The sequence below is a fragment of the Oxyura jamaicensis genome, chromosome 3 (genome assembly GCF_011077185.1).
Source record: "Oxyura jamaicensis isolate SHBP4307 breed ruddy duck chromosome 3, BPBGC_Ojam_1.0, whole genome shotgun sequence".
NCBI lineage: Eukaryota > Metazoa > Chordata > Aves > Anseriformes > Anatidae > Oxyura > Oxyura jamaicensis.
In genome coordinates this window covers 8,472,458-8,500,204 of record NC_048895.1, presented here as the reverse complement: position 1 = coordinate 8,500,204, position 27,747 = coordinate 8,472,458, and the positions used below count along the sequence as shown (strand labels likewise).

Sequence of the window (27,747 nt, the reverse complement as noted above, 5' to 3'; positions counted from 1 at the left end):
AAAGATCAAGGTAAGCTGTTGAGAAGCTTCTAAAAAAATTAAAAAACCAAAACAAAGAACAGAGTACCTAATTGTGGATTATGTTTTTGCATGAAGAAATTGTGTCCTTTTTTTTTTTCTTCACCAGTAGTGGGATCTACCTGTCATTTGTATTTCTGCAGCTGTGCTGACAGCTTTTTAATGGGGACTCTGAGAAAACCAGAGTTTGAAATACTGATATGGGAATTCCTCTGCAATATTCATCTATTTGCTGATTACATGTTGCAGGAGCACTCTGAATTTTGGGGAAAAATTACACTTGGGCAGAGTGACTTTCAGATAACCAAGAATTAACTGTGGTAAGATGAATAAGGAAGAAGAGAATATGCTTCCAGTTTTCTGGTGTTCTTTTGGGTTGTTAATTGACCCCTATATGAAAGCATGCATCCATTTGTCTTTTCGGTTGCATATACCTACTTAATGTTTGCAAAAAAAGCTTTTATATTGACAAATGCAACTGATAATATGGCAAATATAATATTGGACTTCTGAGCAGCTGAAATGTGCATGTTTAAGCTGCCCAGTTGAATTAGAGCAACACCCACCCCTTTTACCTCTATTTATGCAGTGTTTAATTACATGATCACATCACAGTTTCCCATTATTTCTTTCTATGGTTTCAATCAGTGGAGAGAGAGTTCCAAAATCAGTCTAAGTTAATGAAGCATTCAAATGAATATTTCCAACACCTAGTCCTCTTTTTATTGAAATAGTTAAAATCAGACCCATTACAAGGTCTACTTTAACTTTTGGAAATGTGAAACTCTTGGTGTCTGGGCCGTCTCAAAGGCTTGGGCTTACATTGTAGACTTTCTTGAACCACAACAAATAGAGGGTAATTTACTTGCCAGTCATAAAGTTATTGAAAAGTGCTACATTGTACTCCATACCAGTGCATAAATCTTTCGTTTTGAGCTCATTTACTTAATGGCAAGAATTGCCTCGCACTAGATCTAGGACTTTGAGGTGCAGTAACATCTGTCAGAAGTCACTGAGAATTCATGTGAGAGGGAAAGCTGCCATGATGCGCAGCATTTGTGCACTGATGTTTGGAAATCTCAATATGGTTATAAAAACATCATAAATCTTTGCTACTGGAGAAGGAAAAAGATAATGTTATGCTTCCTTTTGTGAACGTGACTTTCTTTCTTATTACTCTGTAGTAGCTCTGTAGGCCCATGGAGGTTTTTCCGAGAATGCAAGAAAGAGACAGTTATCGGAGTTAAGACTCAAATCAGTCAGTGAAGTCCAAAGGTCACTGGTAGCTTCCTGAGGTTTGTGTGGATTGCTTTGCATTTTCTCCCTAAAGATACAGCAGGTTTACATCCTTATATGAAATATTATTTTCTGCTAATAGTTGGCAAAGCTGTGCTAGTATATTCTCATGGGCTAAATGGACCCTAAATATTAAAAGTATTCTAACCTGGGAAAACTTTAGTCTGCCAAGAATGCCATACTATACCTTAATCTAGATTACAAAGATTTCAAGAAATCCCTTTACCATCACCCCGACCCTTTTTCTGATTACTTTTTTCTATTTGATTTTAGTTGGCATGACCAAAAATGTGATTGGAACTTTTCCTTTCAGTAAATATTTGGAATTTTTGTCTTGGCTCAGAAATAGGATTTAAGCATTATTATTTTGTTAACTAGATCGGATATTTCTTTGGGCCTTAGTGTTAGGGACTGGTGCCGGATTATAGATTTCACCTCTTAAGTAGATTTTATTTATTTGATTTTATAGGGCACTTCCATTTGATACAAATAGTACATATTTCTGGTGAGTATATTTTGAGGATTATATTATTTTGATTAAGATGACAAGAGTCATCTTCCCTCTTCTCCCTATTTTATTCTCTTGATTCTCTTTTTTTTTTTTTTAAATGGATGTTTCTGTCATGTTTGAGGTGTATATTATGTGATTCGTTATTGTTACTGATTAAAACGGGTGTCCTTTTATTATGTTTACACTTCAAGCATTTGGTATTCCCTCATGCTGTCCCTTTAAAAGCAGTTAAATGACTATATCAGGATATTGTGAACTAGAGTAAGTTCTTCATTTATATTTTGTTATTAAAATTGTGAAATAGTGTAGTGTCGTTAGCTAATTAATGGGCATAGGCATTTCCTATGTCTCATCTCTTTTGACATTCAGTAGTTGTACAGTAAATGCTGCAATTTTGAGAATTCAGTTCAATTGACAGTATATTATATATATAGACAGTTTTTATTTACGTATTTTTATATGTTCTTAAAGAGATCTTAGATAAGTATAGAATATGTTGTAAAATATATCTTATACTTTTAATGATATGATTCGTGTTTGTGTTCATGTAGGGTTTATTTCACTGGAATCTGAATTTAAAAAGATGCATATAGTTGCTAAGAAAAGTTGAATTCTCCTGAATTGACCAGATTTTCAAAAGAAGAGTATCAACAAACTTAGTCAATTTATGATGTGCAACCAATTACTAATGACATTTGTGTCAGCTTAAAGCACCAATTATTTTATGCTTTGGGTATACAAAATAAAATTGATAGTTTTAAAAGGGCACTTTATTCTGTCATTTTGTAGCATCCTCAAATGTTTGACTTGGGATCAAACAGTATATATTTTTTTTGCAATTTCTGACCTTTTAATAGTCCTTTAATTTGCATTAAAAACTTCAGGTAAGTGACAACTCATGTTTGTTGTCAGTGACCTAGTAAAAAGAAGCACATTATTTCTGGGGGAAAAAGTAAGGTGATACTACCTTCGTCAACTATCAGAAAAGTCATTATAAACTTTGTTCTCAAAATGAAATGAAAGAAGAACAGTTTGTTAAAATGCTACCTAGTGGAGCTAAACATTTAAAACTAAATCAAATGTTAAATTCAGAACTGCTACTTTGACCTACGTTCATTATGCTGAAGTAAATTGTGGAGGAACTTAAAACCTTGACTAATACTAACTAGGTTGTATTTGCAGGGTTAGTGGGGAAATTTAAGAAATCCTTTACTTCTGAAGACTTCTTTAAAATGGAATACTTCTGCCATATGTCTTTCAAAGTTGGAACAATTTGTTTTTAAAAGGATGCTTTTAGTATAATTCATGCCGTTTCAGATAATATTTAAAACATTGTCTATGATCTTGTGGTAGTTTCTAAAGCTAGTTGTTACTTGTTGCCATCTCAGTACACAGTAAAATGTTTCCTTATTTAGCTAGTGTGGAGATTATACCTTAAAAAATGGTTATAGCGAGGATATGATAGAAGAGGAGAGGGAAGTTGGTAGTAGGAGCTCATTGTTGGCCCTGATCATCTTTAATCTTTTCCTTAGGAGTATTATGTGGTGAAGTTTACTGATAATAAAGTTGGGAGACATCATTTGTCTAGCAGAACATCTCACAGAGGACAGGATGACTCAGAATTAGAATAATAGAAGGGAGATTGATGGTAGATACTTCGAAGTGCTGAAGCATGGGGACTAATAAGAACTTTAAACCCCACGGAAGGAGGGGAGGACAGCATGAGACTTCAATGTCAAGAGATAGTACAACACCAGCATGAAAGACAAATAAAAGCTTGGAAGAATCAGATGTTTTGTGTAGTGAGTGAAAAATAGAGATACCTGACACAGGTAAACCTGCATATTCATGAGGAACACTGTGTAAATCTTCCCCCACACTGGGGGATGAGAGCCTGGAGAGCAGCCCCATGGAAAGGGAGCTGGTTGATGGCCAGTTGAACATGAGCCAGCAGCGTGCCCTGATACCAAAAGGGCCAACCAACCATACACTGGGGTGCATCAGGCACGGCACCTCTAGCTGCTTGAGCAAAGTGGTTGTCCAGCTCTGCTCCACATTGGTAGCCTCACCTCGAGCACTGTGTGCGGTTTTGGGTGCCACAGTGCAAGAAGGACATCAAACTGTGAGCCTCCAAAGGAGGGCTACAAAGGTGGTGAAGGTCTGGAGGCCAAGATGTGTGATCACATCTTAATACGGAGTGCAACTGTAGTAGTGTGCCATGTATTCTTTACAGTACATAACAACATCCCCTGTATACTGTATTATACTGTTATATAATACAGTGTAATAATGAGCTTGCCGTGCAGTTGAAAATTCAGAGGGGTAGTCCATTTGTTTATGTAACACTTCTCTTCCAGAAGAATGAAATCCAGAATCATTCAGATAATTTCTGTAAATAGAAGTCTCTTTGCAGTGTATTCTTCTTAAATATTGCTATTTGTTATCCACTAAAAACATTTCCAAGCAGTAGGACTGTATGATCGCACTCATTAGTGGTAATAAGCTTTCAGTGGAAATTAAGTTAGAAAGTTTGTGTTTGGAAGGGAACAGAAATATGTGTAGATGGACCTGGGCCATGACCTACGGCTGTTTTTGTATGGGTGCGGTGGTCCTGTTGCATAGTTGAGTTTGCAGGACTGGCTTTTGTTAGAGCTCTTATGCAGACTTGGACTTGGTAATAGGTTGGTGTTTTGCAAGCATTTGTTTGCTCACCTGAGAGCGCACAATGGAAATGCTTGGTGGGTTTTGCTTGAGACATGAGGCTTTAACAATTACATGAGTCGTGAGAATAGTAGGCAAGGTGAAGTCATTAGACATTTTAATGAAGGACAGTTACCATCTACCAACACCTTATGGAATTAATATATTTACAACAACCTTTTCAAGGCTTCCATCAGAAAGGGATTGCATGTTGGAGGATGGTCTGTCTTACCTAAGTAAGTAAAAAATGTTCCCTCGTTTAAAAAGAAAAAGGGGATGGGGGAGGGTAGGCAGATAATGAAAAGCAGTATGTTTTCACTTTCATTGAAAGGTCTCATATTTTACAAGAGTATTTGATTAACACACCTAAACACATAAATGTACAACTGTATGGAGGATGGCATAAAAAATTAGAAACATCACATATCCCAGTGTCAGATCTGGAAAAGTTTAAAACTCTAAAGATAAATTAGACTTCTCTGAGACACACAGATGATGCATACAAGAATATGATAATATTTTGTTGATATGAATTCCTGATTATTTGATAATTTAGTTAGCGTGTCAAAGCAATACATTAATGTGGAAGATTGCAGGATAATTTAGCTTGTGTACTTCAATTGTTTGATGGCAGCTCTAGTAATTTATTCAGCAAAACAATTTCTGAGTTTATTCTATGAGACTTCTGTGATCTATAATTTAGCTTGTTCAGCTTTATGATACAATGACAACCTTCATCTCTGTGCAGAAAGGATTTACAGGTTAACAAAATTTAACTGAAAATTTCTTTCTGCTAGTAAATTAGAGTATAGTTTCTTTAGTCATTGGGACGGTGAGTGGCTGAACACAGGTTTTTACTATCTAATGCAAATGAATGTTGTGAGTTTTTTCTATTAGCAAGACATACTGTGCCCTTTGGTTATAAAATTTAAAGCTATGAATATAGATAAAACTTGCATTGTTGCTGCACGTAAGAATTCAGAAAGCTATATGCTATTAGAAGAGGGGGAAGGATGTATATACATACACGACAATACATTATCCATAGATGTGTTAAACTACACCTTGAAGAAATTAAGAAGAAAAAGAGGGCTAGGTAAAGAAAGACAACATGACAAGAGTTGTAGGAGTTGCCACAAATTGCAAAGGTAGAGAGGTGGCCAGGGAAGGAAGCATTTCTCTTCATTCAGAAGTGCTGCTGTCACGTTTGCTGTTTCTCTGCAGACATCTCTTGAAAGGTAACTCTCTGAAAGCAGACAATGCTGCATAATGAAACATCATGTGATTTTTATATCACAAATTTAAATTCAAAGTATTAAGATCCTATTCCATGAGAACACAGGAGAAAAACACTATTATATGAAACAAAACAGTAAATGTTAAATGTTTTCTTATGTTGTTTTTAATGCATAATAGCTGAAGAACTCATTGCTCTAAGGATATTTTTAAAGTCAAAAATCAGTGGGATTCAAAAGAGACTGGATTTTTATTTGTAACACGAATTTCTAAAGTGCATTTACAGGTAATGTACTTTAAAACACCGGTAAATCTGGTTTTAAACTAAACTTCAAAACATTTTCATCCTTTTTGCAGTAGTTAAAGATTATACTGGATCAGATTAAATGCCCCTGTAGGTGAAGTCAGATTTATGCAATGGTGCCCACTATCGGAATATAAAAGAGGGCATGCAGAATAATAATCCTTCCCCAGAAAACTTTCTATGTTTTTTGAGTCTGCAGTTCTTGGAGTTAGGTGATAGATACCCTTGGACAGTCATCCACATTCCCTCCTTTGCTTTTCTTGCAGTCTGTTTTTTCTTGTACCTATGTAGATTATTGATGTCAACAGCATCCTTCAGTTTAGCAAGGGGTTGCTTTTCATTTCTGATCTTCTGCTGGATAATTTTTCTTTTCCACTTCCTAGTAAAGGAAAGAGCAAGTGAGCATTGCCCATTGGAGACTTCTCCCACATGGTTTTGTATGCTTTCATCGTGGTCCCTGTCCTACAGTTATGCCTCGTTTTCTGTTCTGAAAGGTTTTCTCTGGAAATGCAAGCAGTGTAGCCCTCCTTCAGCACGCATGCATAAACTAGCTTTGACTGCTGTACGTGTGTTTTTGGTTGTAACTCAGGAGTTACTCTGCTTCCTGGATTTACTGAAAACCTCTACTGCAGAACTGGAATTGTAAGTCACCTTATCTTTCACCATTCTGGGATGGAGATTATATAAATTGCTGGCTTCAGTGAGTGAAGTCCTGTTTTTTTCTCCTGCCTTGAACATGGGATGACCAGCTGAGGATGTTACATCCATGTTTCTTACTGCCTCTGTTTGAGTAGCCTCTTTAATTGTGTGTATTTGCTGGGCTTTAAAATACACATTTTCAGGTGCCTTTGAATTCTGAGAGATATGGGATATCTTTTTCTGTAGGCATGAAAGATTTATTTCCAGTGATTTAAAGGGAATGCAAAATACAGTGAATACACTACTGGAGGAAAACCAGTTAAGAATTTCCTTTGTGTACAGTTTGCATATGTATTTCGTAGGGAGCTTAATGTTAGTGCCATGGCACTGAGGATCTTCAGACAGTTTTGTGAACTCAGGACATAATAGCATATTTTCAATGAAATCAAATGCACCCAAAGTACCTGTTAATAAAAGAATTGGCTCTAGTATATAATCTGGTTAAATATTAATGTGAAGAGTTTTGCCATTGCACATTTTTACCCATAACTTCTTTAATTCGGTATTATGCATTTTTGCATAATTTAAATATAGACATCTGGACAACTTACTTAGCTAGCATAATGTGTTTTACTGTAAGTCTCTGCACAGTGTATTCTCAGAACTGTGTGCCAGCAGTTAACTGTTGAATATTTAAATGAAAGAATTGAGATTTTGCAATGGGAAGTGTGACACAAATTAAACTTCACCAAGCAGTTCTGTTCATTGAAAGGACACTGTACTAGTTATGCATGCTTTTTAATATGTGCTGGGCCAGTAGCAGCTGGAAACAGCAAAGGTTTTGCTTGTTTTACTGTATTGGTAGACTGGTCAAGGAATACTAGAAGTGTCTTTTGGGCTCACTTTCTTTTTTGTAATTCAGTATCCTGTTGGTTAAAATCCAACTGGAATGTGATTCCATTTTTGTGTCTGTATGCATGTAAATGCACTGAAAGAAATGTTATGTATCCTAACGGTTCTTTGTCATGGGCAGTTGTATATGGTGAAAATTAACTTACAGGGTCATACAGGTACTTTACACAAACATCATGTATCTTAGCTGTGAGCTTGGAGATGCCTCCAGAACTGGTTAATAGAGCAAATGTAACACAATGGTGTAGAAGGTATGAGTTTCCCTAATAGCTCTCCTAGCTGCCACCGAATTGTTACAGAATTTATTCTATCAGGATGTTTCTGACTGCTGAGTCAGAGCCGATTCCAAGAGACCATCGTTTACACAAACAGTATAAATCCTTTTATCTTTACTGTGACTCAGAAAGTATTTCCTTATGGACTGACTCAGAAATTCAGTCAGAAAATAATTCTACTCTTCACATGAGTCCATTTGGTCTAGAAGCTCCTAAAGAAGAAAACTTTTTTCTCCTCACAGAGCAGCCATTTATATTCACTGGAGTGCTCCCTTGTGTGTAATACTTGGCTTGCTTTATTTTCCACAGTTTATGAATGCATCTTAAATACAGAGGGAGTACATGTACACTTCTCTTTTCAAGGATAATTCAAGATAAGACGCATGCAGTACACGCGAGTTTTTTAAATTGTACCTTGAGGCTTTCATACATTTTCCGAATTAGTACTTTTTTAATGGGGACAGTGACCTTTCCTACTCCTGTCATTTTGCCTTATAGATTCACTGCTTTTTAAAATTGCGTTACACAAATGAAGGTGAATCAAGTTGCGGATCAAACCTAATCATTTCTCTGCCTTATAATAGCTTACAGACCTTCAATTTATTTCAAAAGAGGTCCTTCCTCCTTTAGATGTGTCCTTCCTATGCCATCAAGGATGAAAGAGGGGCAATTTGGCTACTTCTTTCTGGCCTTTTTCTCATCTTTCTTTCCATGTGAGAGAACGGAGTAATAAATATTGTTGAAAGGGTTTCTATGATTTTGGTTTGGGGCAAAAGTTCACAGTTTGGAGTTTTCTTTTGAATCTAAAATTAATTTTTCAGCCACATGATTAAAATTTAGCAGTTGTTCCAGGTAACTGATTAAGATTCAGGATTTTTAGTACATTGACTCTGAAGATAAAACGTAATGGACAAGAAATATTCAAGAAAAAAAAAAAAAAAGGCACTTAATCCCACTAGCCTGTGCATTTATTATAATGTTTCCGTCAATAGGATGTATTCTATGTATGAATGGTAGTCATTTACAAAGTAAGGATTTAGAAACTCAATTAAATTCTCTAATTTTAGACCTGAATAAATAAGCAACACATCAACTTTAAATCATAATTATACATGCTCTCTTTCTGAATATACTAAAAATGTATTAAATATTTAAAACTGGAGAATGAAGCATTTTTTTCTTCGTTCTTAATCATTTGTGATAGATTTTTCTCACCCACTGATAATTCCTTTCCCTCCTGGGATGCATGTTTTTTCCTCAGTCTGGGACGTTAGTAAATGCTTTGTTATGCTAGAAAAAAATGTTCAGCTCTTAATATTTTATCAATTCCATTGGGTGAAAGGTGCCAGCAGTTGTGTGAACAGCCATCCGTATTCACTCTTTTAAGTCATCAGCCTTGTCGTATAGGAACGTTATAAATTATGTATAGCCGTAGATGCCACTCAATAAATATTTAATATGTGATAGGTATTTTGACTGAAATTACTTTTCACTTGAACAATGATTTAAGCTGTATTTTTTGGTTTTATGAGGTGACACTTTTATAATATCAAGGAATAGTTGGATGCAGTTTGAATGTCAGGGAGCTGCAGGGCAACGTTAATCACAGCTTTTTTCCTTTCTTTCTGAACGCTGGAGAACTTCTTAATTCGCCTGTGAGCAGGGAGGGATTTCCTGGTTTTCTTTTGGAGTGCTTTTAGTGTGTTGTGTCACCATCTCATTTTGCCCAGGTGTTTGCAGACACAAGAGAACTTTTCACACAGCATCAATATTGGTGACATTTTATACTGTGCAGGAAAATGGAATATTACATCTGTTTTCTTCAGGTTTGTCAAGTTGCTGTACTTAGGCAAATACATACAGCAATCTCTGCTTTTTCTTACAAATACTGTAATGTCTTGGTTGGCTCTGAAGGATGCATGTTGATGACTTGGAAAAGGAGTAGTCATACTGTTGTCAGAAAACTTGTTTTCTGTGTTTGCTGGCACCAGGAAAAAAGTGTGTGCCTCATAATACACAGAAGCGATACTTGCTGCTGCTGCATCTCCTTCCTGAGTTGTCGGTCTTCCTTGGCTCATAATGGTTCAGTTGTTTAGGTAGTAAAACTGATTCACTTTGAAAGGCAGTCTGTGTACATGTTCACAGCCTGTTGCTGTTAGCTCTGAGGTCTAAGAAATCAGTAGGATTTGAGTTCAACTTGCAAAATAAACTTTTTGAATACTAAAACCTTATTTCAAAGGTATAGTTAATTTCTTATTTGTTGCATATACTGATGAGTACAAGGTCACGTTTCATTTGAATTTTTGAAGCCTTCCTCTTGTACTCCTGTTGAATGATACTTTACCCTACAGGCGATTGCAGAATGTGGCCAAAAGGAATTTTGGAGAATTTTTGGAGAAGTTTTGTTCTGCAAATATTTCCTACATTTATTTACTATTGTCGCTGCTTCCATTACGTTGCATGATGTTTTATCTGCTTAGACTTACTAGGTTTTCAGTTGCCTGGGTTTTTCATTGCATAAGGTTCAGTTTATTTAAAGGATTGCTAAAGAGCTTTCAGTTTTCTATTCCTTAGCCATACTGAATTCTGTGTAGTTTCAAATTCTTTCTGTCATGCAAGGTGGTACGGAGCTTGCTTTTAGACAACATTGCTTTGTTATTCTCTTGATTGATCTCCCTTATCTGGTATAATTCAGGTGTTTGTCTGGCTTCTTTCAAGTAACACCTTTACAGATTTCCTGAATGGCAAGCTTGGAACACTCACTGGAAATACAGAAGTTGCATTTAGAATGTTAGGCAAAAAGCACCAAAAAATAAGTAGGGTTTATTACAGAGGATAAGTTACTTTAAGCATGGTTTAGAAAGTGAATGAAGAATAGTATTTCTTGCATATTTTAATAACTATATTGTTGTCCTTTACAGGAACAAACATTGGCTTTGAGGAAAGAAGGGATAGGTGTTGTACTAGACTCTGAACTGCCTCATCTAATTGGCATTGATGATGATCTTCTTAGTACTGGTATCATCTTGTATCACTTGAAGGTAAATACACATCTGTGTTGCCATAGCCTTTACATATGCCTTGTGATTTTTCATTAGACAAATTGTAGTAGTCAAATAGTAGTCAAAATATAGTGCTCATATAAGTGTTCATTACATCTCACCACTATGGAAAGAAAAGCTCTTTACATTTCTCTGCTAGAGTAAGAAAAGCTCTTAAGAGGTTATAATTCATTGAATTAGATTATAATACCAGTTAGAATCATAGAATCATAGAATATCCTGAGTTGGAAGGGACCCTTAAGGATCATCAAGTCCAACTCTTGACACCGCACAGGTCTACCCAAAAGTTCAGACCATGTGACTAAGTGCACAGTCCAATCTCTTCTTTAATTCAGACAGGCTCGGTGCAGTGACAACTTCCTTGGGGAGCATGTTCTAGTGTGCAACCACCCTCTCTGTGAAGAACCCCCTCCTGATGTCAAGCCTAAATTTCCCCTGCCTCAGCTTAACCTCGTTCCCGCGGGTCCTGTCACTGGTGTTAATGGAGAAAAGGTCTCCTGTCTCTCGACACCCCCTTACGAGGAAGTTGTAGACTGTGATGAGGTTTCCTCTCAGCCTCCTCTTCTCCAGGCTGAACAGGCCCAGTGACCTCAGCCGTTCTTCGTACGTCTTCCCCTCCAGGCCTTTCACCATCTTCGTAGCCCTCCTCTGGACACTCTCCAACAGTTTCATGTCCTTTTTATACTGTGGTGCCCAGAACTGCACACAGTACTCGAGGTGAGGCCGCACCAGCGCAGAGTAGAGCGGGACAATCACCTCCCTTGACCTACTAGCGATGCCGTGCTTGATGCACCCCAGGACACGGTTGGTCCTCCTGGCTGCCAGGGCACACTGCTGGCTCATATTCAACTTGCTGTCTACCACGACCCCCAGATCCCTCTCTTCTAGGCTGCTCTCCAGCGTCTCATCGCCCAGTCTGTACATGCAGCCAGGGTTTCCCCGTCCCAGGTGCAGGACCCGGCACTTGCTCTTATTGAACTTCATGCGGTTGGTGATCGCCCAGCTCTCCAACCTGTCCAGATCCCTCTGCAAGGCCTTTCCACCCTCATTCGAGTCCACAACTCCTCCAAGTTTGGTGCCATCAGCAAACTTGCTCAAAATACCTTCTATTCCTACATCCAGATCGTTTATAAAAATATTGAAAAGTACCGGCCCTAAAATGGAGCCTTGAGGGACCCCACTGGTGACCGTCCGCCAGCCTGACGCAGCCCCATTTACCATAACCCTTTGGGCCCTGCCCGTTAGCCAATTGCTCACCCATTGTATGATGTTTTTATTTAGCTGTATGGTGGACATTTTGTCCAGTATTTTGCTATCTAGGTTTATCTAGACTGGTTAACCAGAGATAGGTGCTTAACATGCTTATCTGTCTGTATTGGTTTTCCATCTATCTGATTGTGAAGCTTGACTTGAAATCTAGATCTATGTTAAATGCCTCAAAACTACAATGGTGGTGCTGTGTGGGATAGCTGAAACCCGAAATTACTAGTAACACTGTATAATAATGATGGAAAGCATTCTTAAAATACAAGGGGAAGAAATCAGGTAGTATGTCTAAACATGTATTTCGTCCAGAGTACTCCGAGAAAGTAAACAAATAAAACATCTCTGTTTGTGAGAGAAAGGGAAATTTCAACTGAAAATAATACATCTCTCTTTTAATTAGGAGGGCCAAACATATGTTGGCAGAGAAGATGCTGTGACAGAACAGGACATTGGTATGGAATTTTGCATTTCTTTATGTTCCTTCTTCATTTTTTTCCTTCTTTCTTCATATTTTTTCCCTTTCTTCCAACATCCCAATAGGTTAACAGAGCTTTATAATTTTTCTTTCTTTCCCAGTAGCTAGCTGTTTATATATTCTTGTGTATTTTAATTTTTAGAAAATTTATGAAAACTAAATTACATGGGATTTGCTTCAAAAAGCATGTCTTCTGAAATAACTTGTTGGCTTCAAATCTATTCATATACTTGTTACTAATTTATTTCTTGGAACTTTTGAAAGAGCCCACTGTAAAAATATCATCCATTTTCGTACAGTACCCGTCACAATTACTGTACAATCATTCTCTTCACCTTTGTATAAAGACAGTATTGCTATCTTGTTATACCTAAAGCAGTCTTCGGACTTTAGAAGAAAATTCTGGAAGTTAGTGAACTTCCAGCCTTCTTGTGCTGATTTTTCTTACTTTTTATTAAAGCAGATCAATGCCATTGCTGGACTAACCTGTCACATAAGCTGCTTAGAGGCAGTTTAATCAAATAAGCTACATCCTTTAGTTCTCAAGTGAGAAATTGAGAGACAAATAACATAGTTTTGTGTATTTCCTTTGGTCAAAAGATGCCTGGATTAAAATTTATATATAAATTCCATGAAATTCACATAGCTTTCTAAGATTAAGCAATACGGGTAGAGATAATCGCACATTACTTGAAGAAGAGATGGAAAGTAGCATAACTGATGGATAAGTGCTTGAGTGTAATAGAACATATAACCTTATTTCAGCCTTTCTTATTGTCTACAATTGTATGTGATGTCCTATCTATTCAGACTTAAGTGTAGCTGCTTTAAGGTCTAGAAGCTTTTATGATTTCCCAGTGAAACTAGCCAAAAAAGCCTGTCTCTACAAATATGTAAACTTTTCTTCATGGTTTTCCAACAGAACAAAATAAGCATTTATTAATCTGGTGCCAAAACACAGGAGAAAAGAGCATTATGTAAAACAAATCAGAAAAAAAAAATCTATTTCCAGTACAGTATAACAAGAAATAGGGTCAATGTTTCAGGAATGCAGGAGGTCATGAATGAACGAACAAAACACTGTCTGGGGAGTGGGTGGTGGGGAAAAAAGACGAGAAAAGATGCTTGCAAATATGTAACATAGTCTGTCCTTAATAAATCACTATCAGCATGCAAATCTTATTAGTTGTTAAGAGACTAATTATTTTTTTGTGTGTGTTTAGTTCTTCATGGTCTTGATTTGGAAAGTGAGCATTGCATCTTTGAAAATCTCAATGGTACTGTGAATCTTATACCACTGAATGGAGCGCAGTGTTCTGTGAATGGAATTCAGATTACTGAGGCCACGCACCTAAACCAAGGTATTACCCAGCATAGTATAGTTTTCCATACAGCATCTCTTTATTTCTGGCAACACTACTGAAAAATCTGTGTGTATATGAAGAGATTACTGTTTAATTTCAATTCAGTTTCTTATTATCTGCAGCCCAAAGTTATCTGGAGAGCCATGGAGTTTTTGTTCTGTCACAGAACTGCTATGTGTTGAAAAGAGAATTATTTACTAATTTGAGACACTTCAGAATCTTGAATATGAACTGATACTTTCTGTCTGATTTCATTCAAAGTTTATACATAAAGTGAACTCCATGGCAGATAGCTTAGATTGGTGTGATATTAAGAAAAATAATACTGGTCTCTGCATGACTAAAATAACATCAGAGTTGTTTTTGTTTTTTTCCTTCTCAGGGCTTCAGTGCAGTCCCACTTAACACTCTATTGCCAAATCCTCTTGTGTAGCAGGAGATTTAGTTGGAGTATCTGTTAACTACAGCTATAGGAAAGTGACAAAAAGAGGGAGGCTAACCCTTACAGATGAAGTTCAGAGGATTACAATTTTAATATAAAAGCTTTAAAATCCGGAAATGATTGAAAGCAGCCGGGACAACTGGGAACAAAGGTGTATTTTGTTGGCCTGGAAAGGACTGACTAACAAGTAAGCTGCAGCAGAGGTTCTGGATATTTTATCTTCCAGGAGCACCCAGAATACTTTCCCATTTAGCTATGAGCTGAAGTCATGTTGAGAAGTGAGGTTGTAACACAGCTCAGCTGCTGAAAAGCAATGACACTTTAACATTCCTGGACAGAAGCTTTCAGAATAAGCTCATTCTAACAAATGAGGGACACAGTGGACAAAGTAGTGCTGAACGAGGAGTCTTGCACCATTTCAAACTCAAGTGCTGCAAGATTTTGCTTTCAGAAAATAGTTTTGTTATGGCCAGGGGATGTTGATTCTGTGAAGTGTCTATTCATGTGAAATAAGAGACTTTCAGCTGTTTCTGTTATAGATGCAGAACAACAACAACAAAAAAAGAAAGCCCAACTCCTTTTGTGAGAAACACTCCGTAGCCAATAATTGTCTTGAATTTGAGTAACTCCAACTGATAAATTGTTAGGAACATTGGCATTAATGGCAAGAAACACTGTTAACACGAATTGTGCTTGCAATGGCTCATCTTTATTTTAGCCTACTGCATTTCCAAGACATTATAGGTTTGATTGGCCTCAGAAGAAGGCAGAAGTTTGGGTCCTGTTTCCTTCTTTCAGGCATATGCAGCAACTTGATTTTTGTACTGTGAAGAGTAGAAGCATGTTTTCTTTTCTCTTTTTTTTTTTTTTTTCTTCTCCTGAATTTCTGTCTAAAGAAATTTGCAACTCAGAAAAAGGGGGGCAGGGGAAAGGGTTGCTTTGAATTAATAAATTTTGAAAAACAGCTGCACAAGTGGATCTTTAGACTGTGTAACCAGATTGAGTCTGAAAGCAGGATGGCAGCTTTGACATCAGGTGGGCAAAGCTGATGAAATAACTGGTTTAACAACTTATGCACAATACATCTCTCCTAGCTGTGTTAGCATTTAGTCTCACAGCATGAAATGCCAGCCTCTTTAAATATCTGCTTTAGGTATTGCTGATTATCTACTGATATATTTAAACACTTCCGTTTGTGACAGTCAAAAAAATTCAGCACAGTTTCAAATGAACAGTTATTAATAATAGTTGATAAAAAAAATGGAGGCATAGTAATTAATTACCACTTCCTTCTTCAAATTAACTCCACCATTTGTGAATTCTGGCTAATGTGGCCTCATGAGTAATGCAACTTGCTATGATATTTTGTTCTTCTAGAGAACATCTGATAGGATTTGTAAAGGCAGTTGAACAAATATTCATTGGAGTTTGTTCTTTACCTTAAATTTATCCTCAGTTTAAAATGAGTTTTCCATTTTGAGGCCAAACTACTAACCTGTCTGTAGTTAATGTCATTTCTCCGTGTGTGTTTTTTTTTTTTTTTATAGTGTATTAATACAAGTAACTTTTAGAATCAGAAAATAAACATTTAAAAGTTAGGAAGATCTTAATGGTGGATACCTTTGTTTGCACAGTTCCAAAATACTGGTGTGTGTAGATGAGAAGTGCTTGATGGTATCTGAACATAGGTTTTTCATACTTGTTTCCCATTCTCTGGTCACTTTTGTGTTGGAGTCAACCAATTAAATTACCAGACCAGAGTTCCAGAAATGATAAAGACTCTTATTGCACGGTTCCTGTTGTTGTTCTTAGTACTGTCAGTGTATTTGAGAAACCTTTTTTTCTTTGCTATTTAACATCCCAGGAGAATAAGAATTGTTGCTTAGAGTAAACAAATGAAAAGCAAACCCCATAGCAAAGCCAGTTTTGTTTCCATGACGACATTTATGCTGCACGCTTGCATTCTGATGGGGAACTGCATTGTACGATAACAGACAATCTAACCCGATGCTTAGGAAATATTTGACAATATGCTTTTGATCCAAAGTTTTTTTCCTTGATAGGTTTTCGTGTTGCTGCATATCTGAGTTCTGTCAAGTGGGAGTTAAGATTGCAGTTTTTCCTTATTAATATAATTAAAATCCTGTATCAGCAGATAGAGGCTCCATAATGCAAAAAGTGGCATCATGAAGTAATGCCTATGACAGTCTGGGTTAAAAAAGAGGAATGTAATGGGAGAAGCAGAGGAATCGTAGTTCCCCTTCTAATCTGTGCATTGACCGTAATTGTATATTAAACTGAGCAACCTGGTCTAGGGGAAGGTGTCTCTGTCTGTGGTAGGGGGTTAGGAACTAGATGATCTTTAGGGTCCCTTCCAACCCAAACCATTCTGTGATTCAAAGTGCTTCCATGAGTGTATCATGTGACGTGCAAATATCCCTTTTCCTTCCTCCTGTTTAGACTTATTCTAGGCTTACAAGTATATGATTCAGAGAAGCACTGAAAGAGAAACCTAGTTATTATTCATATGATCCTCTGTTTGAGTTTGAATGTCATGTGCTGCTGTTAAGCCTCTTCCACTTGTTTTCTTTCAGATATGTGAAGTTAGGAACAAGCATCTTTAGCTGTATTCATTCTGAAATTTTTAGTCAGTTACTTAAGTAACTTCTACCTAGCAACATGGCTACAAACAGTTGTTTGTAGCTTCATTTGAAAGTAACTAAAGGAATTTCACTGGAATCCTCAATGTCTCCTCTGCTAAAGTAATCTAAACGTCCTTCCTGGCAGGCAGCAAGAGTGGAACAGAGAGATGTTTGGCATGACTGTGAGCATGTGAAGACTTACCCCTTTCACTATAGCAGTCATGACTGGCAGGGACCCCTTTTCATATGCTTACATTAAAAAGTATATATGTGCCCAGCGCACTTCATGAAGGAAGGGTCAGCCAGCTTCTGTCACAAATTACGGAAGTGGTATCAAAATGACTTGACAACGCAAAGCTGCACACAGATCTATGGAAGGTAATTCTTAACATTAGTCTGAGGTAAACTGTGCTTATGGTCCACAACTGAGGTGTTGCGTAGACAACAAGAAGTGATAACTGTGACTATAGTGCCTCTTATCACTGGATTGCCAAGACTGAATGACCTTATTTGGGTTGATGTTCCTAATTAAGCTAATCTTAAGAGAAGCACTGCTTATTCAGGACAGCATTTCATTCTCAGATTATAACAATTTGTTTGTAGTAAGCAGTTGTAAGTGCATTTTTTTCAGGTTTTAAGTGAAATGGAATCCATTCTCTTTTAAAAGTGCCTCACACCATTCAACAGATAAATGCTTGATTTTGTGGTGGTTAATTTGGAAGACTTCAATGTTATGACAGTAGTGAGACATCACTAACAATGTGCTTTTTAGTGGGAAAGTATTAATCTTGGTGCTAGTGTCTTTAAAATAGTATAAGAATTGCCCAGAATCGCATTATATGTGACCTGTACTGTAGCTGATTAAATACGATAATGGATGTGCATTGAACAATATGAATTATTCAAGGTTCTTTCCTCAGAAAATAACTATTGGGTATAAAAGACTAATAAGCCTGTTTTGAGTGATGACAAACTTCAGTGTTGTTCTACATAAAGAAGAAAAAGGTGCGAGTACAAATTATGAAAAAGTGTAGCATTCAGTTTAGGTAGATTCAATCTTGCCTTCGAGCAGAAGTGGATGAATAATGATTAGTTTGTTCTTAGTCACATTTATGGATGTTCCCATGGTGTTTGGTACCTGCTGGTAGCCTCCAAAGTAACACTGTTGAAATGTATAGGTCACATTGGGGCAGCTTCCTCTACTTATTTTTAAACTAAACTGCATGAACATGATTAACCTTTGTGTACGTGAACATAAGAACATATTTTTTGTTGTTGTTGTTTTTTAGGTATATTTAAAATATACACATCCATTAACATAGCTGTGTCAAAGTGCATTTTCATTTTGTTCTTACTTAGTGGAAGGCTGTGCTTACATATTGGATGACAGAAAAATTATTTGGCATTTCCTGATATAATCTATTGTCAGTAAATGGTGTGTGTTTTTCTCATCAGGTGCTGTTATATTACTTGGAAGAACCAATATGTTTCGCTTTAACCACCCCAAAGAAGCCGCTAAACTAAGGGAAAAAAGAAAGGTGAGATAAAATAAGTATTTGGGTGAATTTCAGCCTCTTCACAACTTTACTGCTAATACAGACATACCTTGAACATCGTAGATTTGCTTTAGTTTTGCTTCACATATAATACTTCATATTTCATGAAGTGAAACAAAACAAGTTTGCAAGCATAGCAGTGTTTGTCTAATATATATTTTATGGTCTGTTGTTAGAGTGGACTTCTGTCTTCCTTCAGCTTGTCTATGACAGATCTCTCAAAATCTTGTGAGAACCTATCAGCCGTTATGCTTTATAATCCAGGGTGAGTATATTAAAAAATGTTCTTGTTACAGTTTCACCTGTTCTTCATTTTAATGGTTTGAATATTCCAAATGGCAGTAATAGAAAATATTTTGTTCTCCTGTTAATTGTATATGCGTACTAAATAATGAGCTTCTGAATGAGGTGGCAACTTCTAAGAAATGTTATTTGAACTAGAAATTCAAGTTCATGATAGAAAATGGGGTAAAAGGACACTGAGAAGCTTTCTATCCAGCTTAAAACTTTCTTTTACCTGGGGTCTTGCTATTGAAATACAAGAACTGTAACTGAACCAGCAAACAGCCTCACTGACAGATCTGACACACAAGTTTTCTGGGAGAAACGATATGGTATTCTAATGAAGGCAGTTCAGCACAGTAATGACATTGCAAATTTGCATCTGTGCTTTCTTCAGAATTACAAGCTAACTACTTTTCATAAGAAAAATGAATTTTGAACTGAAAATTATGATTTCTTAAGTTTGCATAAAACCAATGCAGGTGTAAGAAATCTGGGAAATGAATGTCTTATGTTCTTGCTTATATACCTCCTAGTAGGTGGCCAAGTTAGGATATGGAAAACCATTTTATTATATGGTTACAAGGAAATAGACTACTTATTGTAGAGAATCTGCTTTAATGTCTTTACCAGTGTTCTTTAAGTGAATTATAGAGAAGTGATGGTGTTTTTGTTCTATTTTTTTTCAGTAGCTAGTGCCTGTGTTTTTAATTGAGAGTGAGATGAGTTGCTTAAACCACCTATGTGCTTTTGAAAAATTGGCCATAAATTGAATTACAAGCTTGGATAGTACAGCTCTATTCCGGATAGTACAGCTCTATTCCTGAGTTTTACTGGGGAGTTGTTCTTTATCTGTTAGAATTTAGGAAGATCAGATGGGTAATAATATCTTCAAGTTAAGCAAAGTCTTAAATACTGTGAGTATATCTAATGACTTTGCTTCAGATGCTGTCTTTATTGCTCTTTTGCCACTTAACTACCTGCTGAGAACTTGAGACAGTTGTTCATAAATTACATTTTTTTTTTTTTCAGACAGAAGAAAGAAGGTCAAAAAAACAAACAAACCTGTGTGTCTATATATGTATATTTTTCTTCCTGTTTCTTTAGACTTTTCAAATAGTTACTGAACTTGCAGTGACAACTGCTAGCATTACATCTTCTGAGGGCCAGGGAAAGTTCTGTGAAAGTTCCTGGCTGTTCTTTGTTACCTCTGGTTATTGATCTACCTTGGGCTACAGTGGGTTTTTCCAGTCTAATGGCATGACTCTGTTAAAATACTGTTATGAATAATTGTATCATACTGTACAGTCCTGGCCTTGACTTTGCACTCAGTGTAAACCAGGACAGATTGTTTCAGCGTTGCCTCACGTTTACTCTTTCAGATTTACTGCAAAATATAATGGCATGGGCATGGCCCAGTTGAAGGTAGGCTTAAGAATGATTTCCCTGCCCAAGGAGTTCATACTGTCTTCACATAATGCTAAATCACGTCTTGTAGAAGGGAATTTTCTTGTGATTTGTGATTTCAACAAGAACAACAACAAAAAAAAACACAAACAAATAGAAGAGTTACTTGATCTAGGATGGAGTAGTTTGCAGCAAATTCTTTTTTCCACAACCTTTTGGGCAGCGTAGCTTCTTTTTTCATTGTCAGTTCTCCAAATATCTTGCCTTGCTTTCCTGGAACTCAATTAGTATGACTAATATAATTATCAATGTATTCAGCAATTTTTAAAAACTCCACCCATCCAGCACTACTTCTGACTTGTATTTTACTTTTTTTGGGTGTGGTGAGAGCTGTTCCTGTTGACATTGAGGCGCAAGTTAGGTGAAATACCTTCCTATTCCTGAACACTTTCATGTCGGTGTGCTATTAATCTGTAAACTATGAGTAGAGGGCTAATTATTAATATTGTCCTGCTCTTCTGCATCCAATTAATCTTTGCGGATTGTCTTGCAGGAATTGATATTTTGTCTTGCTTAATTTGTAAGCACAAGCAAGCATTATACTTAGGTCTCACCTTACAGGAGGAATGCATGGCTGTTAACTTGTTTATGAGCAATAAAGCCTATCTGTTCCAGCCATTGTTACATACATTTGTTTTTTTGAAGTGAGGAAGCTCATAGTTGCATATTCAGAATTTAAACTCTTATCCCTGTCTTTAGAGGTTTTAACAAAGTTTAAAACAATATATGCCATACCTAATAATACACATTGCCCACACAGTGCAGAGGCGGTTCTCATTCTAATAGATCAGTGATTTAAAAAAAAAAAAAAAAAAAAAAATCAAATATGACTGGTTTTACTGTTTTTATGACTTCTGCAAAGAGAAAGTATGTTCTGAAGTTTGCACTGCTGTTTAACTGAGCATTGGTCTTGTAAATCAGTAGAAGAAAGCATGTTCCATAATTGATGCATTGTTGTGGACAGCAATCTGGCAATAGCAGCTTTTCAGCTTAGGCTGTGGTTCCATGATAATTTTAAGCTTGTTTATGTTGATGCTAAAATTGTTTGCTTTCCATATCCTCCATTGTGACAGTAGTGTGTTGTTGTTTTTTTTTTTTCCTGTGATGTAGTGAGCTTGTCCAAAGAGGTGTAATTCTGCAGAAAATGTCACTTTAAGGGAAACAGGTGGCTGGGGTAATTGCAAGTTAAAGAAAACATGGTTTGAATAAAGCAGTTTGCAAACCTTTAGGGCTCAGTCATATTCAAAGCCAATGGCACTATATTCATAAAGTGTTAGCTTGCAATATAGGCTGTGGACTCCTTCCTTTATTCTGGACCTTTATTACAATGGGCTGTAGTATCAATTCCCCGTAATGTAATGGCATGCTGCTCAGCTTCTGTGCAGAGCTAGATTCAGTAGCAGGCCAATTATTATTATTATTATTGGTGAGGCTTCTGCAGATGACCAGCATTCTGCCTGTTGTTAATTTGGTAATTCAAGCTCTTCTTTTCTTCCAGTACTGAAAACCTAAAGGCTGGTAGCTAAATTTGCAATTTCTGTAGGTTGCAATAAACATCTTGTAAAGTCTAGTATATTTACCAATTGGTGGCAGACAAGCCTGTGGGTTATTTCTTTTAGTTGTGATAACAACAGATAGCAGATAAATGACAGTTGCTCTGTGTGTGTGGCTCTAAGGTCTTCATATGTAACTGGCTGAATTTTCTGAATTTCTGAATGCGTCACTAGAGGCTGTCCATTTTGAAGCTGTTTGTGATCTAGACTCGTTTCAGAGGCTGAGAGAAAGTGATAGTACCTAATTTAAAGTACGGTGTACATAAAAATAAATAAATAAGTAGAACTCAAAAGAAGCTTGTAATGATTGGTAATAACTCTTAAAGCACACGTCATTAGCTAGTTTCTACCCTGCTTTCAGAGCACATTAATGCTTGTTATTCTAAAATGAAGAAAATGGGACAATAGGGAGAGTTTATGCTCTTTTGAAAAAGATTTAGCTTTTGAACAGCAAAAATACTATCGCTTCAAGCTTTGTCTTTGTTTTGCAGTTTAAGCTACAATTAAAAGCACTTAATTTCTTCTTTGGGAGAAAAATCTCCAAGGAGCGCATTGTCCATCTGTGTCCCTCCCTCCCTCCCTCCTATGCAGGGTAGGAGACGGGAGTTTTACCTGGCTTAACTGTCCCAGGTATTTTTAGGCCTTGAGTATTTTTGTCTTACATTGTAGCAAATTCCTTCCTAATTCGGTGTTTTGGCAAAGTCTGGCAAAGGGATGAATGTGTTTGTGCTCTGTAGGTTAAGTGTTGTCCAAATTAGCAGTTGGTTTTTAAACCTATATTTTCTTAGTCCCAGCACTTTTAGTGGTGGTTACTGACATTTGTCATGCATAACAAGATCCCTACTGTATCTTAGACAGCGTGTCTGGTAATGACTGCTAAATGCTGCTTGACTAGAGGAGTTAGCTGCACTTTGTATTTCTTTCCTTATGATTCTGTTCTCTAACTTCATTTGTAGACATCTTTAAAGAAGATATCACGCAGGTCTTGCTTATTTTATTTCTTTCCCATGTAAAAATCAGTGATATCTTTAAATATTGTTTTTCAGATGGGTGGTCTGTGTGTGCAGCTTTTGCTGTGGTGTTTTGTTGTTGTTGTTTGGCTGTTGATTTTCCATATGTGGAGATAGTTGCATAAAACTTTTTGGCTTGCTGTGCAAAATCCTTTGTTCTGTTCATTCCCAGTCTTTGTCTTTAATCCAGTGTCATGCAACGCTGCTTCAGGTAATAAGCTTTGGATAAAACAGTTTTGCTTGTAGATGTGTGTTGAAGATTTCATTTGTGGACCTTCTGTAAGGTATATTATACTGTAACTCTGAAGCCACTCATGAGAAACCTTGATCTTGTCCTGTCTTCAGCATGTTGGTTTTTTTAATTAATCTCATAAATTGGGCTACTGAACAGCATTGTAACATCTTTGTAGTCCTGCTAGTATTCAGTCTTTCCTAATAGATCTGGCACCGGATCACAATTTTGTGCTGTGTAAATTAAGCTATTGTGGTATTGTACTAGTAGAACTGACTTCCTTTTCTCTGCAGCTTATCTACACTGTCCTTATCACTAGATACGCCACATTTTCCAGGAAAATGGTGACTATTTAATTCTACACTGATCAGATTAAGTTCCTTTGTGGTAGATCTACAAAAGAAGAAAGAGTAGATTCTAGTCCTTAATATCTGTATTTTTTTTAATTTCAAGCTAATATTTTTTTTCTATTCACAGTAGTGCTCACATTAATAAAGGGAGTAGAGTTTATGAGGGAAAAAAAAAATTATTAAGGATATCTTAAACCAAAAAGCATCAGTCTTGCATCTGTGCTTTGTAAAACTGGCAGTGATTTGTTACAGCCAATGATATTTTTGGGGATGATGATTTTTTTTTTCCTAGCTTCTTAAAGAAAGAAGGCTTCTGCAATCATTGAATGCCTCCTCAGTTCCTCTCCTGTCCTGAAACACCTTTGAACCCATAACCAGTTTGAAACAAATATTACAGAGGTAGTCGTCTCAAAAGTAATGAATTCCTGAATGTGTTGATAAAATGGGCAGCCAGATGAGGAAAACATGCATCATTATTACCCCTGCAATAATAAAGTCTGCAGTGCGAGCACTGTTGGTAGAGAACAGAGACAATGAATATCCGTGCGGGAGGAGAGCCTTCAGTGGAGCTCAGACCATCTTAGGAATCACCGAACATAAATAAGCAGCAATACACAAGGCTGCGTTAGGCCTTCTGTTCACAGGACTATTCTTCACTTGTCTAAAATGCATTAAATATACATTTTTAGAGCAGCTAGATGTAGTGTTTGGAAGCTGCTGACTGGGATGTTGATGGTGATCTGTGTTTGCTTTGGGAAAGAGCCAGTTACACTGAAGAAGAAACTATTTCTGTGTAGCTCATTCCTGTCTTTTCTGAACAACCCTTTGAGCAGCTCTAGTTTTATTTCAGTGTAAGATAAAACTTATTGCCTTCACATGACTGGCAAAGGTGGTAGAGATGCTTCATCAAAGAGAAAACCAGGGAGTTTTCACTGCTCACATGTTTTTATATCAGTGATTGCTATGATGGCTCACTTTCCTTGTATAAGATCTCTATCAAAAGCCAGTTACCATTTTATGTAGATATAAAATATGTTTGCCAAATTATGTGTTTTACAGAAATGTCATAATATCAAAAGATTTTGCTCTTGGTTAGTGCATTATGTCAGCGGATCTGCAATGTTTTACTTCACTGTGGTTAACTAAGCATGGGAATACTTGTAAATACTCTCTGCCAACTCTCTTAGCTTAGATGGTTTACATCTGACAGTGCTTAATGGGCATCTGCATTTCCAGACTCCAAATCCCCTGGCTCTGTATTATTTTGGACTGAAATAACGATGAATATAGTGACAGCCAAGCCCTAGCTAAGAAGTGAGAGCTAGCAGCTATGAATTGCAGAGGCAGACTAGCTACAGTGAGGGATTATCAGGCATAGCTTGAAAAAGAAGAAGGCTTGGTAACCATTGAATAAGACTTTTGCTTTCTGAAGGTCTCTTAAGATTGCTTTTGTACTTGCTCTTGTATAACTGTGAATTTTGCACTACTACTACAGAAATTGATGAAATGAAACATACTTAAGTTACCCCTCCTTGTGCTGTGGCATTGAGATAGTGGCTACAAGTGCCCATCTTAGACATGATCTTGATGTAAATGTAAAGGGGTCTTGGTGAGAAATTTATATGAAGGCTCAATATCTGGAGTTGTGTATAAAAATCTAACATGAGGAAAACGGAATTTTTTAAATTAGTCTTTCTCCATTATTCCAGTGGTTAGAAAGATGCTTCTTGAGCACTTTAGAGTCAAAGTTTACTTGAATTGCTTTATAATCATTACATCAGTGTTGTATTTTCTGCATGTTTCCAAGGATATCTCCTTTCAGACGCTTGTATGATTTTAGAAAGAGATATTAAATATACCTTACATTTAAAACACATGCCGACATAATTGAAGTTTTGACATCTTAAAGTGCAGTTCCTCAAATAATCAAAGTTAGCTTGTGGTGCAGTCTTGCAATTTTTTTTTCAGCGTTTCTCTTACCTGTAAACTCCTTAAGCTGTAGCAGCTCTGAAATAACTGACTATTCGTGTATTTGGTTGAGTACTTCAGCTCATATATAGGTTCTTTATGCTTAAAAAAATCACAGAGACTATTTCCTTTGGAAGATTGCCTTAAAGAATACAAATCTTTCAAAGGAAATTAAAATAAGAGACTTCTGTACAACTGTAATAAGAGCTGATATTAAAAATGACAGAAAATACTCTCCTGTAATTATTCAGAACCTTATCAAGCTAAGCATATTAAATTCTCAAAATATTTTAGATAAATGGGGTTGTATTGTGTTCTGTCCATGAATGTTTCACTTTCACAGGAGTATGATTTTTTTCAGCCTCACTGATCTCATCATAGCAATGCTTCTTTTCTTGGGAGGAAAAGGAAGAATTGCAGGCATATGCTGTAGCATACTTCCGTAGCTCATTCCCTTCTCAGAACTGGCCAAGCTAATAAACCATAGGATTATGAGCATCGATTAACTATCATTGGCACTTGTAAAACATGTTTAGAAAGAATAACTATTTAAATTTTACTTGGAATTGTAATGTGATTGACTGTTCCATGAATCTAACCGATTTAACCTTTAATAAAACAAACTGTTGGTGATGTTAAAATAGTCTGTACTGCTAATATGTTTTTGCTATCAATTCCTCTCTTAATTGATTGCTCTGTTTCCCCCTACCTCCCATGGCAGTCTTTTCCCTGTTAAAGGACCGATCTGTTTAAGGTAGAGAAATTCAATTCCTATGTATTGATTGCCATGTCCGCATGTAGTTAACTTGCAGAGGCTATGCTAATCATTTGTCTTGTTTATTTGAACATTTTACATAGTCTTCCCCAAAAAATTCATTCACTTTTCTGTTGTACTTAAGTGTCAGACAGCATGATACCTAATTTGTAACCCTAATGAAGGAATTTTTTTCTTGTACTGTAGAAAGTAGTTTTACAAAACTTTTCATTTGCATCATTGTTATAATAATCATTATGAATTGTATAATTGTGTCTTACTCATATATATTCAAGATTTTATTTTTATTTATTTTTTCCTAAATCAGGTTAGAATTTGAGAGACAACAACGAGAGGAGCTTGAAAAATTAGAAAGTAAAAGGTAATGTCATTCACTAGTCTTTAAGTATACTTGTTTGTATATAAGTATACACACACGTGTATATATAGAGAGAGAGAGAATGATGTGGACTCGTTTAAATAATTTTGAATCATGGTATTAGTAAGTAGGGTGTCCTGATAGAAATATTCTTAACCCTTTTTCTTTTTTCCTCTGAAAGTTTAGTCATTTCCTTTAAGAATCATCAATTCTTACGGATTAGTAGCCATGTAGACAAGCTTCATTGTAGCTGTGATCTGTAGCAAAAGGAACACCGAACAGAAAGATACATGGAGAGTGGATGATATAAATGTAGTATATTATATTATTCTTGCTCTTAGGTTTCATGGTGTTATTTTAAAGATGTCAAATGAGGCTCTTTACCTGGATCTTTTTTATGCTCCAGTCACTTTTGGATTGAATCTTGAATAATCTGTGAACTCTCTTTCTTGTAAATAAAGCTTCTACGATGGCATGGGCATGCTAATACTACTTATCAGAATGCCATTTAGCAATCAGTTTAAAACAAAAAATAAAACGTTATCAGCTGGAGAACTAAGATGATTTTTCTGGCTCATCATATCTGCTAAGATTTTACTGCTAAGATTTTATCTGCTAAGAGTTCTCACCTTGTTGCAGATCATAGCATTGATTAGATTCATAAGCTGAAAGACATTTTCTGCCTTCTTCAATTTATACTGCTTGCTTAGTTTTGAAGGAGGTTTATATGTAGTTGGACCGAGTTAAATAAACTCAAAATAAATACAAAAACAAACAAACAAACCAACAAAAAAACACAAATCCCCCCCAAACTCTGAGCAATTAGAAGATGTCTTTCAGAAAATGATACAGTAAAATCACTGATCTTACCCTCTTTGTTATGTTGATAGACTTTGAATTCAGATTACATTGAAGTTGCTTTGTTTGTGCTTTAATGAAGCAGATTTTAACTTCTTCCAAACTAACCAAGGGACTACAGGTTGTTTCTACGTGTATTCAGGTAACTGTATTATAGGGGTAATTGTGGCATCTTCAAGTCTCCGTCTTTCCTCAC

The 27,747-nt window shown here is 36.4% G+C and overlaps 1 protein-coding gene across 10 annotated transcripts in view; it reads left to right on the top strand.

Moving 5' to 3' along the window:
* The window catches only part of KIF16B (kinesin family member 16B), a 142,744-nt gene that overhangs the window by 49,994 nt on the left and 65,003 nt on the right, over positions 1-27,747 (top strand). For 6 of the 10 annotated variants that reach the window (XM_035320233.1, XM_035320230.1, XM_035320231.1 and 3 more), the window contains exons 13-19: positions 10,813-10,932; positions 12,620-12,671; positions 13,918-14,055; positions 18,598-18,680; positions 18,875-18,963; positions 26,282-26,314; positions 26,643-26,696. In XM_035320233.1, coding sequence (XP_035176124.1) covers positions 10,813-10,932; positions 12,620-12,671; positions 13,918-14,055; positions 18,598-18,680; positions 18,875-18,963; positions 26,282-26,314; positions 26,643-26,696 — 569 coding nt within the window. Of the gene's footprint in view, positions 1-10,812; positions 10,933-12,619; positions 12,672-13,917; positions 14,056-18,062; positions 18,148-18,597; positions 18,681-18,874; positions 18,964-26,281; positions 26,315-26,642; positions 26,697-27,747 lie in introns of those variants that run through there. The other 4 variants (XM_035320232.1, XM_035320228.1, XM_035320229.1 and 1 more) reach the window with 2 other exon arrangements.